Source organism: Microtus pennsylvanicus, chromosome 22 (genome assembly GCF_037038515.1).
Source record: "Microtus pennsylvanicus isolate mMicPen1 chromosome 22, mMicPen1.hap1, whole genome shotgun sequence".
NCBI classification, from domain to species: Eukaryota; Metazoa; Chordata; class Mammalia; order Rodentia; family Cricetidae; genus Microtus; species Microtus pennsylvanicus.
In genome coordinates this window covers 19,931,742-19,957,444 of record NC_134600.1, presented here as the reverse complement: position 1 = coordinate 19,957,444, position 25,703 = coordinate 19,931,742, and the positions used below count along the sequence as shown (strand labels likewise).

Genomic DNA, 25,703 nt, shown 5'->3' with positions numbered 1-25,703 from the left:
TTTTCACAGAGGATGAGACTCTATGGATTTCTTCTATTCCGATTTGGTATGATGGACCACGTCCTCCTGAAGGGTTGCTGTGAACATCTTCAGAAAATTGCTTTGCTCAACTGCCAACTGAGATGAAACTAGCGCACAGGTTATACCATGAAAGACCTAATTAACGACGCCCCCATTCAGCAGGAAGCAGTTTGGAGAGAAAAAACTGCGCCCATGTTCCCAAATATGGTTTATAAATGTTCTTTTACATTTAAAGGGGGAAATGATATAGGTATGAATAATTTGCATTGATAGAGATTTAAGGTCAATTTTGTTATATGTATAAATGTTTCTGATGTAGCTTTTACTTGATAACTGTTTTGTTATATGTAATTTTGCTATGTTAAAGTTAAAGCCTTTTTTTTTTTTGTTTAAACCGAAAAAGGGGAAGTGATGGGGGAGTGTCATATCAATTTGTTGATTTCATTGGTTAAGCAATAAAAGAAGCTGCTAGGCCCATTTGATAGGCCCACCCTTAGGTGGGTGGAGGAAACAGAGCAGAACGCTGGGAGGAAGAGGAAGTGAGGTCAGACTCCACAGCTCCGCTCTCCGGAGCAGACGCAGGAGAGACGCCATGCTGCCTGCTCCAGGGAAGACGCACACCATGCCCCAGCTCCGACCCAGGATGGACTTAGGCTAGAATCTTCCCGGTAAGCGCACCTAGGGGCGCTACACAGATGATTAGAAATGGGCCAGAGCAGTGTTTAAAAGAATACAGTGTCCGTGTAATTATTTGGGGCATAAGCTAGCCGAGCCAGGCGGCTGGGGATTTGGGGACCCAGCCCCGCCGCTCCTTATTACTACAGACACTTAAGGAAATGTTCAACATCCTTAGCCATCAGGGAAATGCAAATCAAAATGACTCTGCAATACCACCTTCCACCTGTCAGAATGGCTAAGATAAAAAACACCAATGACTGCTTATGCTGGAGAGGATGTGGGAGTAAGGGGAAGACTCTTCCATTGCTGGTGGAAATGCAAATTGTACAACCACTCTGGAAAACAGTATAACAGTTTCTCTGAAAATTAGGATTCAACCTACCTAAAGACCCAGCAATACAAATGACAATGGTGTGAACTCCGTTATACATCAATATAGGTTGTAAAGTAAAGGATATTCATGCTACAATCCACAGACACAGAGAGAGTTAGTTAACAACAAAGGATCAAGGGAGGGATACATTGATCTCCCTGAAAGGGGCACTAGAATAGGTCTTCTGAATTGAATGGCGGTAGTAGGGTATGGAAACAGGAGAAATCAGGATCAGGGTGTTTGGATGTAGGGAGAATAAGGAAAGACTACAGGAATTGGGGCACATTTAGGAGTTGGTATGGTACCAATACAGTAAATACTCATTAGATTGTATGAAAATGCCACTAGCAAGGATTTTTAGGAAAGAGGGATAAGAAGCCTGTGGAGTCTTTTCTAACCAGGCGAAGTATTCAATGTTGGGACTGAAACGCCAACCAAGCAACAGTTACATCTATATCTGAAAGACCGTCTGGACACCCCACCCCAGAACCCACAACTGGCCTGCTCCCATGAGAACATCCTGTTCGCTTGAGACCCTCAGGACCCTCTCAGGACCTGCAGCTAGCCGGCTCTCATGAGAACATCCTGTTTGCTTAGGGAAACAGGATGCCTATAGTCAGCACATGTGCCCAACTTAGAATATCAGCAGTTCACAAAAGAAACAATTCCCCCTATGAAAGATCCCAGCTTAGCTGCTGTAACGTCATTTCGCAAGGCTTTTGACAAACAGATGTAAATGCAGAGTGAGGTCAGGGTACCTGGCTGCAAAGCAGGATATCTATAAAATAGGACATCTATACAACAGGATATCTGTTGCCATACATCTGTGCTGGGAAAGGAAAAACCAAAAATAGGAACAGGATATCTGTTGCCATACATCTGTACTGGGAAAGGAAGAACCACTTATGCCCCTTGCCTCATTCCAACCGACCACTAACCACGTATCTGCTTCTGTAATTTGCTTTTGCACCAGTCTGCAGGTGCGCAAGTCCTCTGAAAGACTTTGCCGCCCACAGGTACCTGTGTTTATTTAATAAACCTCTTGCTAATTGCATCCTGTGGTCTGGTCTTGGAGTGTCCTGGTTCTGGGGTCTTCGTAGGTGGGAAGGTCCTCTCCGAGGGTCTTTCAAATGTAGAAAACCTTTTAAGTGCTATATGTAGTAAAGCACAAAGCGGTTAAAGGAGCATAGTTTTTTATTTATATACAGAATTCAAAAACTTAATTTTAAGTTACTTGATAGAGATTTAGACCCAAAATCATGAACAGGAATTAAAAAGAAACCTTTTATTGAAATTAGATTTTAGATGTACTGCAAACTGATCTTATTCATAAATCCTGTAGTCAGTTAGTAGGGCTGAAAGCTGAAAGATCAGAGAAGCATAACATCCAGCCACTAGATCTTAGCTCTATAAAGTTCCCAGTCCAATGTGGGAGCCCACGTGTGACTCAGTTTCCATCTGGAGTCATTTCAGGCTTAAAGATTCTATTTGAGTCCAAGCATGCCTGCTGTTCTTCTTCTAGTAACCTTGAGGGCTGTGAATAACATCTGCATTAGCCAACAGAAAAAGTATTTTTCCCAGCTCAAAGAGCCCATTTTTTCTATTAAGATTTGGGCTAGTGTAGGCCAGCCAGGGGCACTCCTTGTTAGTGATTAGAAGCTGCTTAGCTGGATCAGATAATGCCCAAGTTAGAGCTGCCTCCAAGCACAGTGCAGGAAGGTGGAGAGCTGACTGTACTGCTTTTTGATCTGCCTTTTGACTGTGTTTAGTATATATGCTGGCTGAGAAATAAACTCAGGCTGCTTTCTATTGACCTTTCATCCTCTAAGTCCAACCTATGATCCTGTCTTCATTTCTCTTAATCTAACTTTCCCTTAGTCTCAGCATTCCCTCCAAGGGAAGCCCTAAATAAATGTTGTTAGACTCACCAAATGGGGTATCCCGTCTCTATAAGTCCTCAGAGTGAATGCTGTTTCTACAAAACACTCAATCCTCAGCTCCTCTCTCTTACCACCTTATATTCCTCTCTCTGCCCAGGCACGCCACTTCCTATCTGCAACTCCTTAGTGATAGGATTAAAGATGTGAGACACCAGCATTGACTCTACAATAAACTAGTGTGACTACTGGGATTAAAAGTGTGTGTCAGTATTGCCTGGGGTGTAAGGCAACCATGGCATCTGTTTACTTTATGATCTTCAGGCAAGCTTTATTGTTAAAATATAAATGAAAAAATAAAATTAAATAATTAGAAGCAAGCATCTGAGATCTAGAAGAGAAAAGTAAAACTGTTAATCACCAAAGAATATAAAAAATATTCTGAGTACAAACTGGAGAAGGTCCATCGTTTTCACAAACAATGAATGATATAATTAAATTATGGTTCACAAAATCAACAATATAGATGACACCATTGACAAAACAAGGGAAAAACACAAATCTACACACACACACACACACTCACACATATATGTGTGAGTGTGTGTGTGTGTGTGTATATATATATATATATATATATATATATATATATATATTACTGTTTCTTAAAGAAGAACAACAAGGTTCTAATCAAAATCACTGAATAACTGGCCATCACACATCCTGTACACTCCTGTTCTCTCCTTTACCAATAATAGAAAATGGGTTTGGTGAGAAGGGCTGTTTCACCAAAATTTAAAATATTCATTTGAAGTCTTCTGATGTTTACTGAAAGCATTTCATTCTTTTTTGAAAACGATGTCTGTTAGGATCACTTACCATGTTGTTTCCTACAATTGGTGATAAAATCAAAGTAAGCATCACAGTGAGGAAATGAAATATTTTTAAATGGAATTTCAAGAAAACAGATTTTTAAAGAATCAGTGTACATGTAAATCAACTTGATTTACTCCAACTACTTGGAGTTCCAAGCACTTTTGAAAGTAAGGTTACTGCTATTTTTGTGTATGTTTGTGTATTTTTGTGTATGATATTCTCTGTATGATTGCTAGAAGTGATCAAAGCTTCAGGGACTCAGGGAAATAGAAGAAGAGAATGAGAAATTAAAGGAGCTACAAAATGAGATAGAGAAGCAGATGACTAAGAGTACAACCCCAGGCAATGCTGGCTCAGTGATCAAGACTCTTGAGGAGAAGATGGAGGCTGATGCCAGTTCCATCTATGTTGGCAATGTGGACTATGTGCAACAGCAGAAGAGCTGGAAGCTCACGTTCATGGATGTGGTTCAGTCAACTGTGTTACTACAGTCTGTGTCAAATTCAGTGGTCCTGCCATAGGGTTTGTATATATAGAATTCTTAGACAAAGAGTCAGTGAGGACTTCCCTGGCTTTAGATAATTCCCCATTTAGGGAGAGACAGATCAAGGTGATTCCCATCAGCACAACAGATGGGTTTCTCATGTGCCTGATACCGTGCCTGGACTACCAATTACAACAGCTTCCAATCTTGATTCTACAATGGTTTAAACAGCTGGCCCTTGGATCAAAAAAAGAATTTAAAAAAAAGAAAGAAAAACAGAAGGTGGAAATTTATTTTTTAAGAAAGATATACTGTGGAAGGGATATACTAAGGAGGGACCTGCTCTGGGCAGTAGGGCAGGCCCAGGGAGTGACACATTCCCTCTGGAGATTCGATGTGGACACTTCTCAAATGTAAAAGCTGCTCCCTGTTTGCCTGCTCCACTTAACTCTCTTTGGGCCTGCTCAAGTGTAGGTGGGCTCAGATGATAGGAGGCCTTTTTTTTTTTTACCTAGAGCTCTGGAGGGCACCAATCTGTTCAGCTTGTTTCCTTCCTCTATTATCTTCTCTCTGCCTTTTGCAGTCTCTGCCTGCTCCTGATTTCCCAGGTCTAGGCACACGCTACCCTTCTTTCCTCGGGGCTCCTGCCTCTCCAGTTTGTCTGGTGAATTTTTTTTGGTTCCTTTTTGTTTATTTTTCTGTCTTGAATGTCTTTCTTTGCAGATTTTTGTAGCAGAAAGAACTCACTCCCAGTGGATTCAGTGTAAATTCCACTTACCCCTGGGGAAATACACTACTTTGTTTTGGGAAGTTTTGCACTGTAGTTTTTTTTGTTGTCGTTGTTGTTGTTTATCAGGTGTTCTTTTTTGTGTTATATTTTCTTTATATTTTTCCCTTTTATTTGGAGGTAATGGGAAGAAGTGGGAATAAGGAGGGGGAGCTGGATTTTGTTTATTTTTTAAACTCAATCACAAGGGATGTGTTTTTTAAAATAATGTGTCATGAGGAAAGTTGTTTATGAAAAAAAGAAAAATGATTTAAAATTTATTTTCTCCTACATGGATTACGGCCCAAGATGTGGACTATGCTCTATCTACCTGCCTAACACAAGGCACATCTGAGAAATGTCTGCAGATCAGAAACTCCTTTGTCCCCTGGAACTAAGTTTTAAAGGATCACACCATTGCAGCTACTGGCAGCATCACATTAAAAGCATTCTGAACATGCATTGCTAGAAGATCAATATCATCATTTCCTCCAGTTCCTAAACTATTTGTAATCTTTATAAAACAAACCTGAAATTAAAATGCAATATTGAGAACTTCTGGAATCTAGACCTTCAGTTTTCTAATCTCTCTTCCCACTGCACACCTAGAGCAGTGTCCATGTGTGTGCTCTGGACAATCAGCATCATATCCTCCAGTTCCAGAGTCTCCCCTGCCCCAGTAAATTCATACATAGGGAGACTCAGAAGACAAGGGCCACTGCCAACATGAACCACATGGACTAACACAACTACAGGGTGGCTCATGATCAGTCCAAGTCACAGCAGAAATGACAGTTCAACAGACCTCAACACCCAACACTCACCACGGTATAGCTTGTGATCTTCCTTACTATTTCTTACAGCAGAGGCAGAAGAGAATCATGGAAAGAACCCATGGAAAGAACTGTCTGCTACTAGTACTCCCCATGGCTAACCCTTCCCAGAATTCCTCACTGGTTAGGGCCACCTAGCTGGGCCTCACAATATTTGCAGCTCCTCTACAAGAGGATCAGAGATCAAAAGACTCGGACAGCACAGTCCTTCCAGTTCTGCCCTCCCAGCCCACCAGACAGGGGCCCAGTTTAGAACGTTTGTATTTAGTCCACATTATTCCACTCCCCTATAGCACATCCTGTTCCTCATCCAAAGCACAGGGGCCTTTGTGTGCACATTCCATTGCACACTCACTTTCCAGTGCAGCCATCCCATTGCCTCAGAGATGGGAAATCCTGAAGACAAGCACAGGTCACATTCATAAAGGAATCACTGTTCCTGTGTAACTGTGGTTAATTTGTAACTGTTGTTAAACAAAAACAGACCATGAATTAGAAAACAATCAGGATCATGTGATAGCTCGGAGGGAGCCATAAAAAATGTGGATATGATGCAGTTTAAATCTCAAAAATTATTTTGAAAACTTGAAACACACTTTATGGTCATGTGCTCCAGAGACTAAGGATTTGTATCAGAGCACAATAAATATCACTCATGGATTCTCCCTAAAGATGAAGATCTTATACCAGAAAAGTAACAGTCCTGTTAAGCAGGGCCACAACATTTTACCCAGATCATCTATTTTTGATGAACTACTGTAAATATCGCAATTAGATTTCAAGATAAGGTCAGTCCCATACCTAAATTGCCATTCTCTGGGGACTGCAAACAATGGTCAATCAGGAAAATCATACAGCATCACAATTGACTACCTGATTACACATAAGTAATCTCAGTTGAAGGAGGAAAGCTCTTACCCTCAAGCCAACTTCTCACTTCCTGCACTGTGTCTCCACCAGCTTCAAAGTGGTCAATGTGTTCAATTCTTATACCAATCGCTCTTCATTTCTAAGTCCTCAATAAAAGCCAGAATGATTAGCAGACACTCATTAACTGTTCTATTTTTCTTTTTCACTGACTAGTGAAGGACAAACCTGGAAGGAGTTGCAGGACTGTCTTTCCAGAACTGGGCAGCAGAGGCAGGATTAGGTGTTCAAAATAATTCTCAATTACATAACATGAGGCAAGCCTAAAGTATAGGAAACATTGCTCTACATAGAAATCAACATAACTTGAAAGAAATGAAATGAAACTCTCAATGACTTAGAAATATTGGAGAACAGAAACAAATAGTAATAACAGAAGCAATACACTTAAAGAAAGTATTTGAAACTGATACCAAAAAGTGATTTTTAAAGTGATGATAATAATGCACTTTTAGATGGGCAGTGGGGGTACACGCCTTTAATCCCAGCACTCAGGAGGCAGAAGAAATTGGATCTTTGTGAGTTTGAGACCAGCGTGGTCTATGACAGGTCCAGGACAGGCTCCAAAGCTACAGAGAAACCAACCCTGTCTCAATACACCAAAAAATGCACTTTTAAGATTAAATAAAATTTTATATATTGACTTAAAAAAAGAGCAGGCCCTTCCCTAGGAGAGGGGATGTCATTAACAAGAGATAGATTGATAGTACCCATATACAATGTTGACTGCTGAAATTTGTAACCGCATACATAGAGTTAGTCAATGGCCTGTTTTTCAAATCTCCGAGCTGACATAACTCTGTCAAGCAAGATCGATCATATTTCTTACCAAAAGCAATCTACAGATTGAATACAATGCCCATTAAAATTGCAGCAAAATTCTTCAAGGACTTCGAAAGAACAGCACTCAAATTCATTTGAAAAACAAAAAACCCAGGATATCCAAAACAATCCTATACAATAAAAGAACTTCTGGAAGCATCAGAATCCCTGTCTTCAATCTTTACTACAGAGCTACAGCACTGAAAACAGCCTGGTATTGTCATAAGAACAGACAGGAGGACCAATGAAGCTGAATAGAAGACCTGGATATTAATCCACATATTTCTGAACACTTGATATTTGATAGGAAAGCAAAAAATATCAAATGGAAAAAAGAAAGCATATTGAACTAGTGGTGCTGGCATAACTGGATATCAGCATGTAGAAAAATGAAAATAGATCCATATCTATCACCATGCACAAAACTCAAGTCCAAATGGATCAAAGACCTCAACATAAAGCTAGCCACAGTGAAAATTATACAAGAAAAAGTGGGAAGTGCACTTAAAGGCACTGACACAAGGAACCACTTCCTAAATATAACTGCAGTAGCACAGACACTGAGAGAAACAATTAAGTGGTATGCCCTGAAACTAAAAAGCTTCTGTAAAGCAAAGGACATGATCAGCAAGGCAAAACGACAGCCTTCAGAATGGGAAAATATCATCACTAACCCCATATCAGACAAAGGTCTGATCTCCAAAATATACAAAGAACTCAAGATATTAGACACAAGAAGAACTCATAATCCAATAAAAAAATTGGAGTAAAGACCTAAACAGAGAACTTTCAACAGAGGAATCTAAAATACCTGAAAGACAGTTAAGGAAATGTTCAATATCGTTAATCAGAAATGCAAATCAAAACAACTCTGAGAGTCCATCTAACACCTGAAAGAATGGCCAGGATTAAAAACACTGATGACAACTTATGCTGGAGAAGTTGTAGGGAAATGGAAACACTTCTGCATTGCTGGTGGGAATACAAGCTGATACAGTCCCTTTGGATGTCAGTGTGGCAATTTCTCAGAAAATTAGGAAACAGCCTTTCTCAAGACTCAGTAATACCACTTTCATATATAATCAAGAACATGTGCTCAACTATGTTCATAGCAGCTTTGTTTGTCATAGCCAGAATGTGGAAACAACCTAAATGCCCCTCCATAGTAGAATGAATAAGAAAAGTGTGGTACATTTACACAATGGAGTACTACACAGCATAAAAAAAATAATGACATCTTGAATTTTGCAGGAAAATGGGTGGAGCTAGAAAACATTATTTTGAGTGAGGTAAACCAGACCCAGAAAGATAATTATCACATGTACTCACTCATAGGTGGTTTACAAGCATAAAGCAAAGAAAGCTAGCCTACAAACCACAATCCCAGATCTTAGACAAAAATGAGGATGCTAAGAGAGACTTACAGAGTTCTAATCTACATGGGAAGTATAAAGTATAAAAAGACAGAATCTCCTGAGTAAATTGGGTGCATGGGGACCTTGGGATAGGGTTGAATGGGGAGTGGAGAGGCAGGGAGTGAAGCAAAGAAATTGTAGAGCTCAGTAAATATCGATAAAAAAAAAAGATCAATCATATCTGCAGAGGATAGTTCCCTAATTGCAAATTCAATGTTCCTTGACTCAAGATAACCTTCCTAATCTGGACACCCACACAATCTGGTCTGTGTTCATTCACATGACATTAATTTACACATGCTGGGCAATTACAAATCTCTCCTGCTACCACAGTCAGGCCCTTTTTCATAGTGGTGGCTGCAACAGCTGATTGCCTATGCTGTGCTCCCGCAGTGCACACAATAATCTATTCTTCCTATTGTGGTCTGAGGACAGAAGAAATGCTCCATATGCAAATCTTTTTCCTGCAACTGCATTGGGCAATCAACTACATGGCTCAAATGCATTGTCTTATTTTAATTTATTGGTTTTGTTTGAGACATGGTATCTCTGTAGCTTTGGTGCCTGTCCAGGAACTAGTTCTTGTAGACTATGCTGGCTTCAAACTCATAGAGACCTGCATGCCTCTACCTTCTGAGTGCTTGGATTAAAGGTGTGCACCACCACTGCCAGGAAAATACATAATTTTAAAACTGTGAATTGGTACAGTCATTTAAGAATTTTGCAGGTATAATATAGAGGACACTCAAGGTTGCCCAGGAAAGCAACAGACAGGGACCAAGGCCACCTGAGTCAACATAACAGAAGTTGTCTCAGAAAAAATATTTCTATTGGGATGGAAATGCAGCTCTTCTAGAATTAATATGCCTTTCCACTGAGAAATCACAATCCACATTTAGAAGATTAATAAAGAGAAGTCTCTAAAATGATGTTATGCATTGATCTCTGTTCAATGCTCAAGGGGAGCTAGGTTAGACAGATTTTGCATTCAATATATGCTCTTATCCATAAGTATCCCTTAGGATAATGGTCAAGATTAAACTTTGAACAATTGAAATAGAAACAGGCAACTTGAGAGTCTAAATATTTAGGCAAAATTATTCTCAGAATATTGTCTTAAGTACGCCAGTGACCAGTTACAGCAGGTCATTCTTCACTGACAGGGTTCTAAGGTGAAGATCACACGGGATTTTTTGAGACTGGGTTTCTCAGTAGCTTTGGAGCCAGTCCTCGAACTCTCATATATCAGGTTGGCCTTGAATTCAAAGAAATCCACCAGCTTCTGCCTCTAGAGTGTGGGAATTAAAGGCATGCACCACCACCACCCGGCAGTGAGTTTTTATTTTTAAATCAGTGGTGGCTTCTTTGAAATGGTTTGGAGTCAAATATCTGGACAATCCTGGTGAACAATGTGTACCCGGGCAGTCTAATCTCTTCCAGCCCTAATTAGCATATGCTTAAAGTCTGGGTGTTTTAGATGCAGTTCTCCCTCCGCTAAATTCTACTTTGTGAGACTTAATTATTTTTTAAGCATTGGTCAATCTATTGTATCACCAATTCTACTCTTCAACATTATGGTACAATAGTGGAAAGCTACACAACACGTGAGATGCCTTTGATAACCTCCACAAATTTAAATATAGATTCAGATTATATTTAAAGCTTAAATGCAAAGTGCTCCATATCGAGAAGATATTGGAGAAATTAGGTTTCTCTGAGTTCGGCAACTTATTTCCATGAATGCATCAACCCTGTTGAAGTTGACTAGGAAAGTGTTTTTAAACACAGCTTCCCGTGCCCAATACTCTAAGGAGATGAAGCCACAGAGCAAAGTTATTCAGAGGCCTGCCCCTAGGTTCCGGAGTTAGCAGGGACAATGAGGGACTTCACATACAGGGAATATGGTGACAGGTTCCCACCCAGACCCATGGAGAAAACACTATAGTGTTTTCCGCACCTCACCCTCTGCTCCTCCACATCAGGAGACAGCGTTCCCTCACTCACCATGTTGTGCTTCTCCATTTTGCCAAAGTTCTCAGCTCATCGCCTCCCTGCAACAGCAACTGCACCCAAGAACAGGAATCCACTGGTGCCGGCTCCTCTTCAAAGCCAAGACTGAAGGCAGATGCCCGGAAGAGGCCTGCACTGCTTCTGAATGGCAGGTCACCTGGAGTGCATGATTGGCTAGTGAGTCCTGAGTGACAAGAGCACCTCACATAGGGCTATAGTGTGCTTAAAGAGACAGAATACTGGTTCCTGTCCAATCCATTCACCCCAACAGAGAACTTCTCCAGATCTGAGAATATATACATTTCAATAGCACTTGCCCCTGGCTACAAAAGCAGTCAATGTTATCTTCTTGTACTCCAGAGGAACTTTCTCTTTTTTTCCATCACACTAAGGTGATTTGTATGGTGCACTGTGCAAGGTAGGTGGAGCAATTTCCTGTGCCACAGGGGTAAGGATGCCTAGAACACTAACAACTAAAGAGAGTTTTAAAGTTACAAAATGTAGCTTCATATAAGGAATTTGGCAATGACTCTTCTGTTTCTATATTGTGAAATACATTAAGGAGTATAGGTATTAGTTCTTCTTGGAGGTTCTGGTAGAATTCTGCATTGAAACCATCTGGTCCTGTGCAACCACTCTGGAAAGCAGTGTGGCGGTTTCTCAGGAAATTCGGGATCAACCTACCCCTGGACCCAGCAATACCACTCTTGGGAATATACCCAAGAGAGGCCCTATCATACAACAAAAGTATATGCTCAACTATGTTCATAGCAGCATTGTTTGTAATAGCCAGAACCTGGAAACAACCTAGATGCCCTTCAATGGAAGAATGGATGAATAAAGTATGGAATATATACATATTAAAGTATTACTCAGCAGTAAAAAACAAGGACTTCTTGAATTTTGCATACAAATGGATGGAAATAGAAAACACTATCCTGAGTGAGGTAAGCCAGACCCAAAAAGAGGAACATGGGATGTACTCACTCATATTTGGTTTCTAGCCATAAATAAAGGACATTGAGCTTATAAGTCATGTTCCTAGAGAAGCTAAATAGGAAGGTGAATCCAAAGACAAACATATAGTCATCCTCCTGAATATTAACCTTCATCAGGCGATGAAATGAGACAGAGACAGAGACCCACATTGGAGCACCGGACAGAAATCTCAAGGTCCGAATCAGGAGCAGAAGGAGAGGGAGCACGAGCAAGGAACTCAGGACCACGAGGGGTACACCCACACACTGAGACAATGGGGATGTTTTATCGGGAACTCACCAAGGCCAGCTGGCCTGGGTCTGAAAAAGCATGGGATAAAACCGGACTCTCTGAACATAGCGGACAATGAGGACTACTGAGAACTCAAGAACAATGGCAGTGGGTTTAAAACCTGAAATTGGAATGCAATATTCAGAACTTCTAGAAACTTAACCCCCAGTTTTCTAATCTCTCTTCCCACTGTACAACAAAAGCAGTGCCCATGTGTGTACTCTGGACAGAGATAGAAGCAGCATCATTTCCTTCCATTGCAGGGCTGCAGAGTCTCCCCTTCCCAGTATTTCCATACAAAAAGAGGCTCAGAGAACAAGGGCCACTGCCTACATGAACCACATGGACCAACATAACTAAAGTCTAGCTCATGGTACTTCCAAGTATCAGCAGAAATGACATTTCAACAGACCTGCTCTGAACACCCCCCACTCATTATGGGATAGCTTATGGTCTTCCTTACCACCCCCTACAGCAGAGACAGAAGAGAATCATGAAAAGAACTCACAAACTGTCTGCCACTAGTACTCTTGATTTCTAACCCTTCCCAGAATCCCTCACTAGCTAGGGCCACCCAGCTGGGCCTCTCAATATTAGCAGCTCCTATATAGGAGGATCAGAGATCAAATGACTCAGACAGCACAATCCTTCCAGTGCTGCCCTCCCAGCCCAGCAGACAGGGCCCCAGTTCAGACAGTTTGTATTTAGTACACATTTTCCCACTCTACTAGAGCACATCCTCTTCCTCATCTAAAGCACAGGGTCCTCTGTGTGCACATTCCATTACATACTCACTTTCCAGTTCAGCATCCCATTGCCTCAGAGATGGGAAATCCTGCAGACAAACAGGTCACATTGATAAAGTAACTACTGTTACTGTGTAACTGTGGTTACTTTGTAACTGTTGTTAAAGAAGAACAGACCAGGAATTAGAAAACAATCCAGGGATCTTAGGGCTTGGAGGCAGCAAGGAGAATGTAAATATGATGAAGTTGTCATCTCAAAAACTATTTTGAAAACGTGAGACAGACTTTATGGTCATGTACTCCAGAGACAAGGGATTTGTATTAGAGCAAGTAAAAATTTTTCATGTATTTTCTCTAAAGATAAATGTATTAATAGAGAAAAGTCCTGTTAAGTAGGGCCACAACATTTTACCCAGATCTTCTATTGTAGATGAACTACTGTAAATATAGCAATTAGGTTTAAAGATAAGGTCAGTCCCTTTCCCAGATTCCTTTTTGCATTGGTCTGTGGACTGCAAACAATGGTCAATCAGGACATTCATAGAGCATTTACAATTGCCTACCTGAAAACACAGAGCTAATCTCAACCACTTATGAAGGGGGAAAGTTTTCAGCCTCAGTCCAGCCTCTCCTTTTCTGCACTGTGTCTCCACCAGCTTCAATAAACTCTTCCTCCTACTGTAGTCTGAGGACAGAAGGAATGCTCCACATGCAAATCTTTCCCTGCAACTGCAATGCAGAGTCAACTACATGACTCACATGCATAATTTTAAAACGGTGAGGTTGTACAATCATTTTTAAAGGAGCTTTGAAAGTCTAGTGTACAGGACAGCAAGGTCATTGCCCTGGACAGCAGCAGACCAAGGCCACCTGAGTCAACATAAGAGAACTTGTCTCAGAAACTATTTTTCTAAGAGGATGGAAATACAGCTGTTCTAGAATTAATATAACTTTCATTGAGAAATCACTTCGAACACTGACGGTGCCAAACTGTAATGCCTCCTTGAAACGCTTGATAGAGGTTGTTTTTTGATATGGGGATGTGCCTGGTGTCTGGTTTTAAATCAACAGTGGATTTTTTGTAATGGTTTGTAGCCAAATATCTGGACAATCCAGTTGAACAATGTGTACCCTAGCATCCTAAACTCTAACAGCCCTGATTAAAATACATTTATCTTTTGGGTGATTTAGAGGCAGTCCTCCCTCAGCTAAATTCTACTTTGGGAGGCTGAACTATTTCCAAGGCATTGGCGAATCCTTTGTATCAGCAATTCTCCTCTTCTAGGTTGCAGCTTGGAAGTGCAGTGCTACCCAATAGGTGAGATGCCTTGATACCGTCCACATAGTTAAATATAAATGGAGATTGTATGTAAAGATTATATGCAAAGTGCTCAATATGTAGATGCTGAAGAAACGAGGCTTCCCTGACTTTGGCATATTGAAGTTGACAAGTTTGTACACACAGAACCCTGCTCCCAATTCTCTAAGCGGATTAAACCCAAAGTGCACAGCTATTCAGAGGTCTGTCCCTAGGTCTAGGAATTAACAGGACAGCATGGGACTTCACAACACAGGAAATATGGCGTCAGGTTTCCACCCGGATCCCGAAAGGACACAACGTCCTGTCTCCCGCACGTCACCCTCTGCTCCTCCCCATCTGGAGACAACATTCCCCCGCTCACCATGTTGTCATTTCTCAGCTCGCCAAAGCTCTCAGTTTATCAACTCCCTGCAGCAGCAACTTTACCGCAGCACAGGAAACCAATGGTGCCAGCTCCTCTGCAAAGTCGAGACTGAATGCGGAAGCCCGGAAGAGCCCTGCAACAGCTGACAGGCAGGTCTCCTGGAGGGCCTGATTGGCTAGCGAGGCCTGAGTGACAAGAACACCTCCCACAAGACTGAAGTGTGCTTAAAGAGACAGAACAGAGATTTGGGGACATTCCATCCACCTGAGTCATCATAATCTTGCACTCCATAGGAACTTTCCATTTTACCTCCAGAATACGACCTGGCCAGTTAGCTTGTACAGTGCACTGTGCTGTGCTAGGTGGGTCCAGGGATTTCCTGTCCTACAGCGGGAAGAATGCCCAGAATATAAACAGCTAAGGAGAATTTTAAGGTCACAAAAGGAGATGTTTGGCTTCATGCTGAGGTCAGATGAACTGAAGGTACTTTTTACATGGTTTTCACAGGGATTCACACAACAGAAAAGAGAAAAGCAGGAGCCAGATCTCAAACAAGATGACTGGTCTTTCCCCCATCAGAAGGCTGGATGATGGCTCCATTGCTTTACGGGTTTTATTACTGAAATTCAAACCAAACTCCAGAAAAATGAATGATAATAAAAAGAGTAGTGTTCATGGTAATGTGAATACATAGAGAATAATGGAGCTAGAAGGAATGTCTTCATGAGTACTATTGTTAGCAAGCACATCTTCCTCCATGGTCAGGTGGATAAAATATACAACTGTAGTATTCAAGATTCTCTACATGAACAGGAAAGGTAGAATAAATTCCAACATGTATGTAAAAAGTGGGCTTATTAGAATGTCTCACAAGCTGTGTTTCAGGTTGTCTAAAAATAGCTACTTATAAATGACAATTGAAGAATCCAGTAAATTGCTTCTCACCCTTTTCCCAAAGATCAAGTGAAGAATCCAATAGTTGTTCAGCCCATGAGGCTTTATGTCTTCGCTGGCTTTAAGTATTCACCAAAAATTTCAAAGAAGTAGTCTCTAGTACTAGTAAAGGAATGAGCTTGGTAGCCAGAGCAAGTTGATAAAAAAGAGACTTTTCTACTTCAATATACTTTCTGTGTAACTGCTGCTACCAGAAGGTGAGAAGGTTAAAGCTAGATCATAGTCTTGTTTGATTCAGATTTTCTTGTTTTGGTGATTTCAAGACAGAATTTTTCTGTGTAGGTTTGAAACTCATTCGGTAGGCCAGACTGGTCTCAAACTCAGAAAATCCCAGTGACTCTTGTGCCCAGATTATGACCACCAGAGAGAGACCACCAGATAGGTCCAGACTGTAATAAGCAAGGTTTAATCAGCATAATGCAAACATGTTTGGAACTCATCTCTATCCCCCTTACAGCAAGGTAGAGAGGAGTTGTATCTCCTCTGTGGGGTAAGCTTTTAAAGAAATAACTACAAAGAGAATCTTTGATGCTGCTTTGGCAAGGGTACAAGGACTTTTGCTCCCTCCCATTCTGTTAAGTCAGCTTTCTCCTTGTTCTTAGAGCAAGGTCACTGTCCTTGAGTTAGGCCATCTTTAACAGCCTGTACCAGGAGGCTGGCTGGGCTGACCTAAGTGACCTTGTGCTCAGAATCTCCTGGGTGGGAGAGGGGAAGGCCACTATCTTCCTGGGAAAACATTCTGCTAGGAAATTTCTTCTTTCCCCTTTGAGAATGAGGGGTGAGGGTTCCACATTCCCCATTCCTTTTTGTCCTAAGCTCAATCATGAGCTGGCTTTGCTAACATTGGCCAAATTGTCTTTTACAATTACAGAATCATTTTTATGTTTTTTTAACTTAGCATTTTTACCAGAGATGATTGGATGATATATTCTTTTAACTGCTTCTAGCTGATTTTAGGGCATTGTTGTCAATGGCTAACAAAGATAAAATGCTAATCAAAAAGAGAAAATTTTAAGAACGTTTGGTTTGTGGACTTTGTTGAAGAGCCAGGGAGCATTTACTTTGACTAGACTGGTCCACATCAGTTTTTAACAAGTTCATGGTCCACAGTTATTTGGAGCAGGTTGTAGTCAGCAATTGATGCTTGTTTTTATCCACCAACCAAGGCAAAACCTGTTAAAACAAATTTAAACTAGGAACAGAAGTTAATACGTTTGAAACTTTTAGGCCCATATTAAAATTCATATTATAGAAATAGCAAATAACACATAACTATAAAACAGTAAAAATAGACTTTGAGTCCCAGCAAAAACACAGAAAATCCTGAGCTTGTAACCTAAGTAGTATATAGTCATTGTTTTATTGTTTTTGAACTTTTATATCCTCAGATTTTATATATAATGAGCTAACAAGCTGGCTATAGCTTTGTGTAAGGATCTGGATATCGTTTTTGCTCTTAAATTGGTATTATAGCTGGCCTAGCCATTAATACAGAAATCTTAGAAGGATAAATAATTTATACTTAAGTTCAGACAAAACAGAAAAATGACAGAGACCAGCCCATATACAGTCATACCCAGGTCATCATAGCATTGGAAGCAGAAGTATCAGAACAGCAGGCTTTACCAGACCTATAAGGTGATTGGTTTCTGTGGAAGAGGGACGTGGAAAAGACTGACCTTATTTTGTCTAGCCAAAAGTGCAATCAATTCTCCAAGATCCTAGTGTTTGTTCACAATCTGGGCTAGGTCCTGGCAGCCAGTGCTGTACTGGGGTTATCGTTCCCAGTGGTCAGCATTGTTGTTACCCAGGTGGAGATATTGTGGTGTCCCATAGTCTTCTTTGGAGACGTTGGATCACGGTTAGGATCTCAGGGTTTCTGTCTGATACAAGCTTTTTAAATTTTATTTTAAATGCCACTTTTATAGATCTCTGAAGTATTTAGGGCTGTTTAGGTATCTCTGATTAGACAGACTTTATTTTAAATTACTTGTTTTAAGCTTTGAAACATATATAGGGGACTAAATAAGGCTTATCCCTGCAATTATATTAGTACTTTGAGGATGATTGGTTATTAACTAGTATTTTTTTTCCTTTTTTTATTGAAAAAATTTCTGCTTCCTCCCCACTTCCCACCTCCCTCCCCCTCCCCCCACTCACCTCCTCCTCCCTCACCAACCAAAGAGCAGTCAGGGTTCCCCACCCTGTGGGAAGTTCAAGGACCTCACTACTCCATCCAGGTCTAGTAAGGTGAGCATCCAAACAGGCTAGGCTCCCACAAAGCCAGTACATGCAGCAGGATCAAAACCCAGTGCCATTGTCCTTGGCTTCTAATCAGCCCTCCTTGTCCACCATGCTCAGATAGTCCCATTTTATCCCATGCTTTTTCAGTCCCAGTCCAGCTGGCCTTGGTGAGCTCCCAATAGATCGGCCCCACTGTCTCAGTGGGTGGGTGCGCCCCTCGCAGTCCTGACTCCCTTGCTCATGTTCTCCCTCCTTCTGCTCCTCATTTGGACCTTGGGAGTTCAGTCCGGTTCTCCAATGTGGGTCTCTGTCTCTATTTCCATCCATCACCAGATGAAGGTTCTATGGTGATATGCAAGATATTCATCAGTATGGCTACAGGACAGGGCCATTTCAGGTTCCCTATCCTCAGCTGCCAAAGGAACTAGCTGGGGACATCTCCCTGGACACCTGGGAACCCCTCTAGAGTCAAGTCTCTTACCAACCCTAAAATGGCTCCCTTATATAAGATATATACTTCCCTGCTCCTGTATCAACCCTTCCTTTATCCCAACCATCCCATTTGCCCAAGCTCTCCCTATGCTCCCCCTCTCACTTTTCTCTCCCCATTTCCCCTTACCCCCATTCCACCCTACCCCCAAGTTTTCAATTTTTGCCCAGCAATCTTGTCTACTTCTAATATCCAGGAAGATAATTTTATGTTTTTATTTGGGTTCACCTTCTTATTTAGCTTCTATAGGATCACAAATTATTATAGGCTCAATGTCTTTTATTTATGGCTAGAAACCAATTATGAGTGAGTACATCCCATGTTCATCATTTGGATCTGGGTTACCTCACTCAGGATAGTGTTTTCTATTTCCATCCATTTGCATGCAATATTCAAGATGTCATTGTTTTTTTTCAAGATGTCATTGTTTTCACCCCTGAGTATTACTCTAATATGTATATATTCCACACTTTCTTCATCCATTCTTCCATTGAGAGGCATCTGGATTGTTTCCAGGTTCTGGTTATTACAAATAATGCTGCTATGAAATAGTTGAACAAATGCTTTTGTCATATGATAGGGCCTTTCTTGGGTATATTCCCAAGAGTGGTATTGCTAGGTCCTGGGGTAGGTTGATCCTGAATTTCCTGAGAAACTGCCACACTGATTTCCAAAGTGGTTGCACAAGTTTACATTCCCACCAGCAATGGATGAGTGTTTCCCTTACTCCACATTCTCTCCAGCATAGGCTATCATTGGTGTTTTTGATTTTAGCCATTCTGACAGGTGTAAGATGGTATCTCAAAGTTGTTTTGATTTGCATTCCCCTGATCACTAAGGAGGTTGAGCGTGACCTTAAGTGTCACGACACATCTCCTGTGACCTACTTCCTCCAACTATACTCTAAAGATCACACTAACCCCAAATGGTGCCACCATCTGGGAAACAAGTCAATAAGCATATGAACTATGGGCTCATTTCATTTTCAAACTCTAACCATGGCAATGAACTCCTAAACACTAAAGCTAGACTTCACAATTGATAGACATTCTGTGTCATCTGTTTATCTAATATCTATCTATCTGTTCACACTATTTTCATAACCTGCTTTCTAGGAGATGGCAGTGGGGCATGGGGGGATGTTAAAGTCCTTAGTGCAAGAATTAGATACCTGATTTTGGTTCCCAGCACCCACATAAAATGTCAGGTTCTGGATGCCTATGCCTGTAATTCCAGGTCAGGGGAAGAAGCAGACAAGAAGATTCCTGGGATTTATTTGATTAGCTAGAGTAGGAGAATTTGAGCGCTCCACTTTGAAATACTGTCTCAAAAAAATTAGAAAGACAGACTGATAGGTACACAGATAGGTAGGTAGATAAAGCACTTGGGGTCCAATCTAAAGACTACATGGAACTATCTGGCAAACTAAACCAAAACTAAACAATGCTGACAGAATATCTGTAGTTGAGAGGGCCTGAGAAGACAGGTGAGCTTTTCTTGTGAGAAGAAGGAACTCAGGTTGAGCCCAGGAATCCATGCTGAAGAGAAAACGAAAAAAGGTATGGTCACAAGGACTTTTCACACCAGTAATGGGAAAGGGACATGGAGACAAATGAGTACCTGGGGCTTGTTGGTCAGCTAGCCTAGTCTACTTGGAAAGTTACAAAGCAATCAGAGACCCGATCTGAAAAGAAATAGAAAATAAAAGTTTGGTGAAATCAAAGGCCTGAAACCAGAGATTTACTTCTGTCCTTCAAATATACACACACACATATATACAATCACATACTTATATTTCCACAAGTATATACATACAGAATGCCCAAACATACACACACAGTTGTACAATAGCAATACAAATTCATACAATAGTACATACAATTCATTGCTAGCTCTGATTGTGTCTTTCTATGGTTATTTATGCTGGTTTATATTTGTAACACACACATTCTCAGCTATTGAGTAGGTCTGATGTAAAAAAGATATCAGCTTCGTGACAGGTTTTGAATATTTTGCAAAGCAAATCCCATGTACAAGGAACATCTGTGGTGGAGTGATTATTCTGTTGTATACTCTGAAGATTTGTCACTCAATTTGCTTTAATAAAACAATGACTGGCCAGCAGATAGGCATGAGACAGAGGGAGCATGTCTAGATTGTGTAATGCTAATAAATGTTCTACTATGTGGAGAATATGTGTTAACTTAAAAATGTCACAGGCAGTTAGTAATAAGCCTGATATATTGGTCAAGTATTTTCAATTATTAAAAGCCTCGATGTAGTTACTCTGAACTGGTATGTAGGAAAGAAATGACTGTTTAGAATTGGCATTCCTATGTGTGGCCGAAATTTTCACATAAAATCTGAAATACCATGGAAAAGTAATCAAACACAAAACTACATAGGCAAATGCAGCTTCTTGGTAACTGCCTTTTCTTTGGTGGGCTATGTTAGAGATCAGTGATCAGAGGCTTGCCTCCTGTTACAGATGGCTTTCTGAATCAGCGTTTGCAGAAAATAGGCAGTTCTTTAAAGAGACATCAAGTTTACTCATACGGTGTCGTCTTTCGCTTGCTGACCTGAGAGCCTAGGTTATGAACCTGTTGGCCACACCTCTGTATTTCTGCAAATAAAAAGAAAATCAAAGAATGTGTGGAGCCCTGACTTGATTCTCCAGGACAGACATGCTCAGGTGTTAAGGTCAAGTGTTTGTGGCTGAAGCCCACCTTTGGTCTTTTATTCGACATGACTACATCTTGAATAATTTCTAGACAGCATTATTGGGAATTACCTTCAACACCTTCACAGAAATGTCCTTTCTTAGTCAGTACACTGATCTCCTTTGCTACTGTGCACTATATCATATAGAAATTTACCATAAAGTTCTGTGTTCAAAGATATGATTGCTGACTTCTACTGCGGAATGGTATTTTCCCCATTTTTAATTCTGTGTCCAATTCCTTGATAGTTCAGATTTTTGAGTTATCTAAATGCATGATGATTGATTATGGTATACAAACAAAAGTAAGGATAAGAGAAAATTTTAAACTGTGAATACAAAAGTGATGTGTTTACTGTCATTAGTAGCAGGTGCCACCAATAAATGAAAACAACATGATTGCTCTTTCTGGCCAGCCAAGAATGATCCACAACCTTGTAGAATTAACTCAATCAAGGGTACACCTGATAAGTGAGTTTTTATGTTCCAATTATGGTCAATTGCTTTGGTTAAATAGCAAAATATCTGTTAAAGACTTACATTTTCAGCTTGTTTCCTGATTTTTTTTTGTACTTTTCCCTCATTTGAGGAAGATTTGGGCTCAGGAATTCTTTAAGAACCAAGACTATGTTAGTTTCCAATACTATCAATCCTTTATTTCTTCTGGGTCAAGGCTGAGTTAAGATAAACTTAGATCAGCCTTTTATACCTTACTGCTATTAATGACAGGTTCATGAGGCTGAAAAGAAGGCTCAGCACTTAGAACATTGGTGACTCATCCAGAGAATCTTTGATACCCAGCACCCACAAGACAGTTCACAGCTGTCTGTACCTCCAGTCACAGGAGAGTAGACACTGTCTTCTGGTCATCACTTGTACCTGAGATACACTTGCTACACTCACTGGTCAAATTCCTACATCTAAATTGGATTTCATTCCTTTTTAAGGTAACAGACACATGAAGAAAGCCTAGTTAAAATATAGAATCAAATACAGATCTGTCTTTTCAGTATTTGCACATTTTGCACGCTAAAAGGCCAGAAGGATGCACCCAATCTTCAGAACCTCCAATTACAGGGAGTTCTGTCTTATCAGATATGGTGCTATGAATCAAACTTGGGTACCCAAGAGGAGCAGTACTCCTGAGACAACTCTCCAGGTCCCACATGTGTCATAATTCTTAAGGTAGAGGAGTCACACTGTTCCTTCTGTCTCTTATCACTTGAAGGACAAAGTCCATTCTAGATGGTTGTCAAAGATTCCATGGATAGAATGTGAATGGAATTTGTATATTGCTTCTTATTTTCATTGTTAAGAGAGCTCTTTCTATGTGAGGGAACATTTAAAGGTTAGTTGAAATCCATTTGACTCCAGCTAGATTTAATTAGGAAAATTTCCTTAACCTGGGATAGGCTGTCTTTTGTAATCTTTTTGAGATAGGATGTGTCCATATAGCCATTGATGCCAGTTATGCATTATGTGGTACAACTGGCCTCAAACTCACTGAGATTAGACCCACTCACACTCCCGTGTTCTGTGATTAGAGACATGCACCTCTATGTTGAGCTGAAATGTTTGTAAAGGACTTATTGAGTCAAAAAACCATAATGAAAGACTTAAAAGGGAACATCATTGTTTTGATAAATAACAATATTTCTTCAAATTGTATAATTTAAATGAAAAAATCATTTCATATGTTCACAATAATGAGTTTTTTATTGCATTGTCAATTCCATCCATTTAAAAATGTTTGAAGTGTGTTTTTGTGAATACACCTGTGCCATGCTGTGTATGTAGCACAGACAGGAAAACTAACAGGGGTCTGTGATCTACTTCCACTTTGTGAGTTTTAGTCCTTAAACCTAGGGAGTCATTTGACTGTAAATACACTCAAAGACACGTCCTTTGGTTTAAAAATTATTTGTGAATGAGATGATGTAGGAGTGTGTATAAGTAACTGATGAAGTCAACAAATATGAAAAAATTTGTAAGAGTATTAGGGTAAACAAGATATAGAAACCAGGTTATCAGACTTAGAGGCAATGAACTTTAATAAATGATGCAATTTTCTGGCATGTGATTTTGGTTCTGAGAAAGTATAAATACATGTCTTGTTCTCAGAATGAAGAAATTAAAAAATCTGTGCTGGTAAGAATATTTTCACATGCATTGCGGATTGACTATTCAAATTGTCCCATAGTCCTCTATTCTTGTATGAAATTACACTTACAATTTGAAAAGAAAACAAGACTTTCATGTAATACTTCTTCTAATTGAATTTGAGCACCAATGAGATGACTCAGTGGGAAAGGACTCTTATGGGCAAGACTAGAATCCCAACCTCAATTACATCTTGAATTTTTCAGGAAAATGGATGGAGCTAGAAAACATCATTTTGAGTGAGGTAACCCAGACACAGAAGACAATTATCACATGTACTCAGTCATTAAGTGGGTTTTAATCATAAAGCAAAGAAAACCAGCCTACAAATCACAGTACCAGAGAACTTAGACAACATGAGGACATTAAGGAGACATATGAAGTTCTAATATACATGGGAATTGGAAAAAGACAAGATCTTCTGAGTAAATTGGGTGCATGGGACCTTGTGGGAGGTCTGAAGGGAAGGAAAGAGGCAGGAGGGAAGCAGCGAAAAATGTAGAGCTCAATAAAGATCAAAAAAATTTAAAAGAAAAGAACATTAAGTTATAGTGTCAGATAAACAGTTGATTGCTGATTATATGACTTCATTACATCTATAAAAGATAAATGAAAATACTTCTGTGAATACACATAAGGTATTTAATGTTTCTTATTATTTATTTTATCGGTCATTTTAATGTGAATATTGTCAAATTCTGTTGAAAAACCACACACATTTGGAGTTCATCATCGACTTCTATACAGGGGACAGACATATGAGCATCATGAGTTCAAAATAATCCCTGAATTTTTACTGACATCCACGCTAGGATTAATAACAAACAAAAGCTGAAGGGAATTTTTTAAAAGATAAAAATCAAAACCAGAAACAACCCAAAACATTTACTTGAAAAGTATGTTCCCACATGGCCTGACACTTCAATAACCAATGGGACACAAGTATGATGGGTTTACCATTCTACACATTATAGCAGAAAAATACCCATCACTTGGTAAAGGCACAATAAATGATGAACAAAATCCATAGAAGTAATATAAAGACTACAAAATAGAATTCACTAAATGGATTTGCCGCACATATAGCTCACTTTAGTATGTACCTCAAATATTTCAATGTAGAAACCACAATGCAATGATCATCAGTCTTGATTAATCATGGTATGTAATTTACTTCCTTCAAGGCTATGATAAAAAAATTTTACTTAAAGCTAAAGAAAACTGAGATGTATAAAGAAATTAACCAATTGTTGTCATGAATTGAACTTTCTTTTTTCTAAGAGTGTGTTCCTATTTCCAGACTACAAAAAGATATAAATAGACTTAAAATATTTAAGGCACTAGAGTCATGCCTAGGTGAGAACTAATGTCAGATGCTTGACAGCTTCCTGTAATTTCTTCTGCAATAATATCCAAGGTATTATCTTTATGTGGATACAGAATGCACATTCAAATACACACAGAGACAGAGACACACACATACATGACATAATTACAATTAAAACAACTTTTAAGACAGTTTTTCACCCATGAACACTTTTCTCCTGTAAACGTTCATTTCTGTAAAAGAGGAGCAGATAGTCATTTTACAGCTTACTTACACAGTAAATTGGTTCTTGTAAAGATAAAACAAACTTAGACTTGAAGTAAAAGAAATTAATTCTTCTAAGAAAGTTTTCCAGGCCCGGTAGTTGTGGTGCACACCTTTAATCCCAGCACTTGGGAGGCAGAGGCAGAGGCAGGTGGATCTCTGTGAGTTAGAGATCAGCCTGGTCTACAAGAGCTAGTTCCAGGACAGGCCCCAAAGCTACAGAGAAACCCTGTTAAAAAAAAAAAAAACAGAAGAAAAAAAAAACAAAAACAAAAATGAAAAAAAGAAAGTTTCCCAGTAGAAATATCTGGTGCTGATCTCCTCCACTCCCAAGGGAACATTTCATAATATATGTCCAATTCTTCTGTCATCTTCTGAACTAAGTAAGTTCCCAAACAGAGGTATCAATTGTATCTTGGCTCAACTCCAGGAGTTTCTGAAACATTCCAGTAAAAGAGGTATTCACATAGATCTTGAATCAGATTTATTTGAGAAGGAAGAAAACATGAGTATGAATACCTCTGCAAAGTGTGGAAAGGGGCAGATGTATACTGAATGAGCATATGGCTCAAATAGGACTTCTTAATAACAGAGAGCAAAGGAGATTTTGATGGTGGGAATTTGCTGGATTTCAATCCCTGATCCTGAAAAAGCTCAGCTATGGGCTTGGTTTTATGCTGAGGGATTGGTTGTTTTTGTGCTCAGATGGAGAAAGATAGAGTTTTTTTTATGGTTCTGGTTTGAGAGCCAAATTGTTTCTTTG

At 39.9% G+C, this 25,703-nt stretch overlaps 1 protein-coding gene across 4 annotated transcripts in view; it reads right to left on the bottom strand.

Moving 5' to 3' along the window:
* Nucleotides 1-14,896, bottom strand: part of LOC142839754 (zinc finger protein 431-like) — a 40,842-nt gene extending 25,946 nt beyond the window's left edge. For 2 of the 4 annotated variants that reach the window (XM_075956041.1, XM_075956039.1), the window contains exons 1-2: nt 14,780-14,896; nt 11,077-11,239 (exon numbers count right to left, since the gene is read on the bottom strand). In XM_075956041.1, coding sequence (XP_075812156.1) covers nt 11,077-11,094 — 18 coding nt within the window. In that variant the 5' untranslated portion in view covers nt 11,095-11,239; nt 14,780-14,896. The remainder of the gene's footprint in view (nt 1-11,076; nt 11,240-14,779) is intronic. The other 2 variants (XM_075956042.1, XM_075956040.1) reach the window with 2 other exon arrangements.
* Between the last annotated feature and the right edge of the window lie 10,807 nt (nt 14,897-25,703).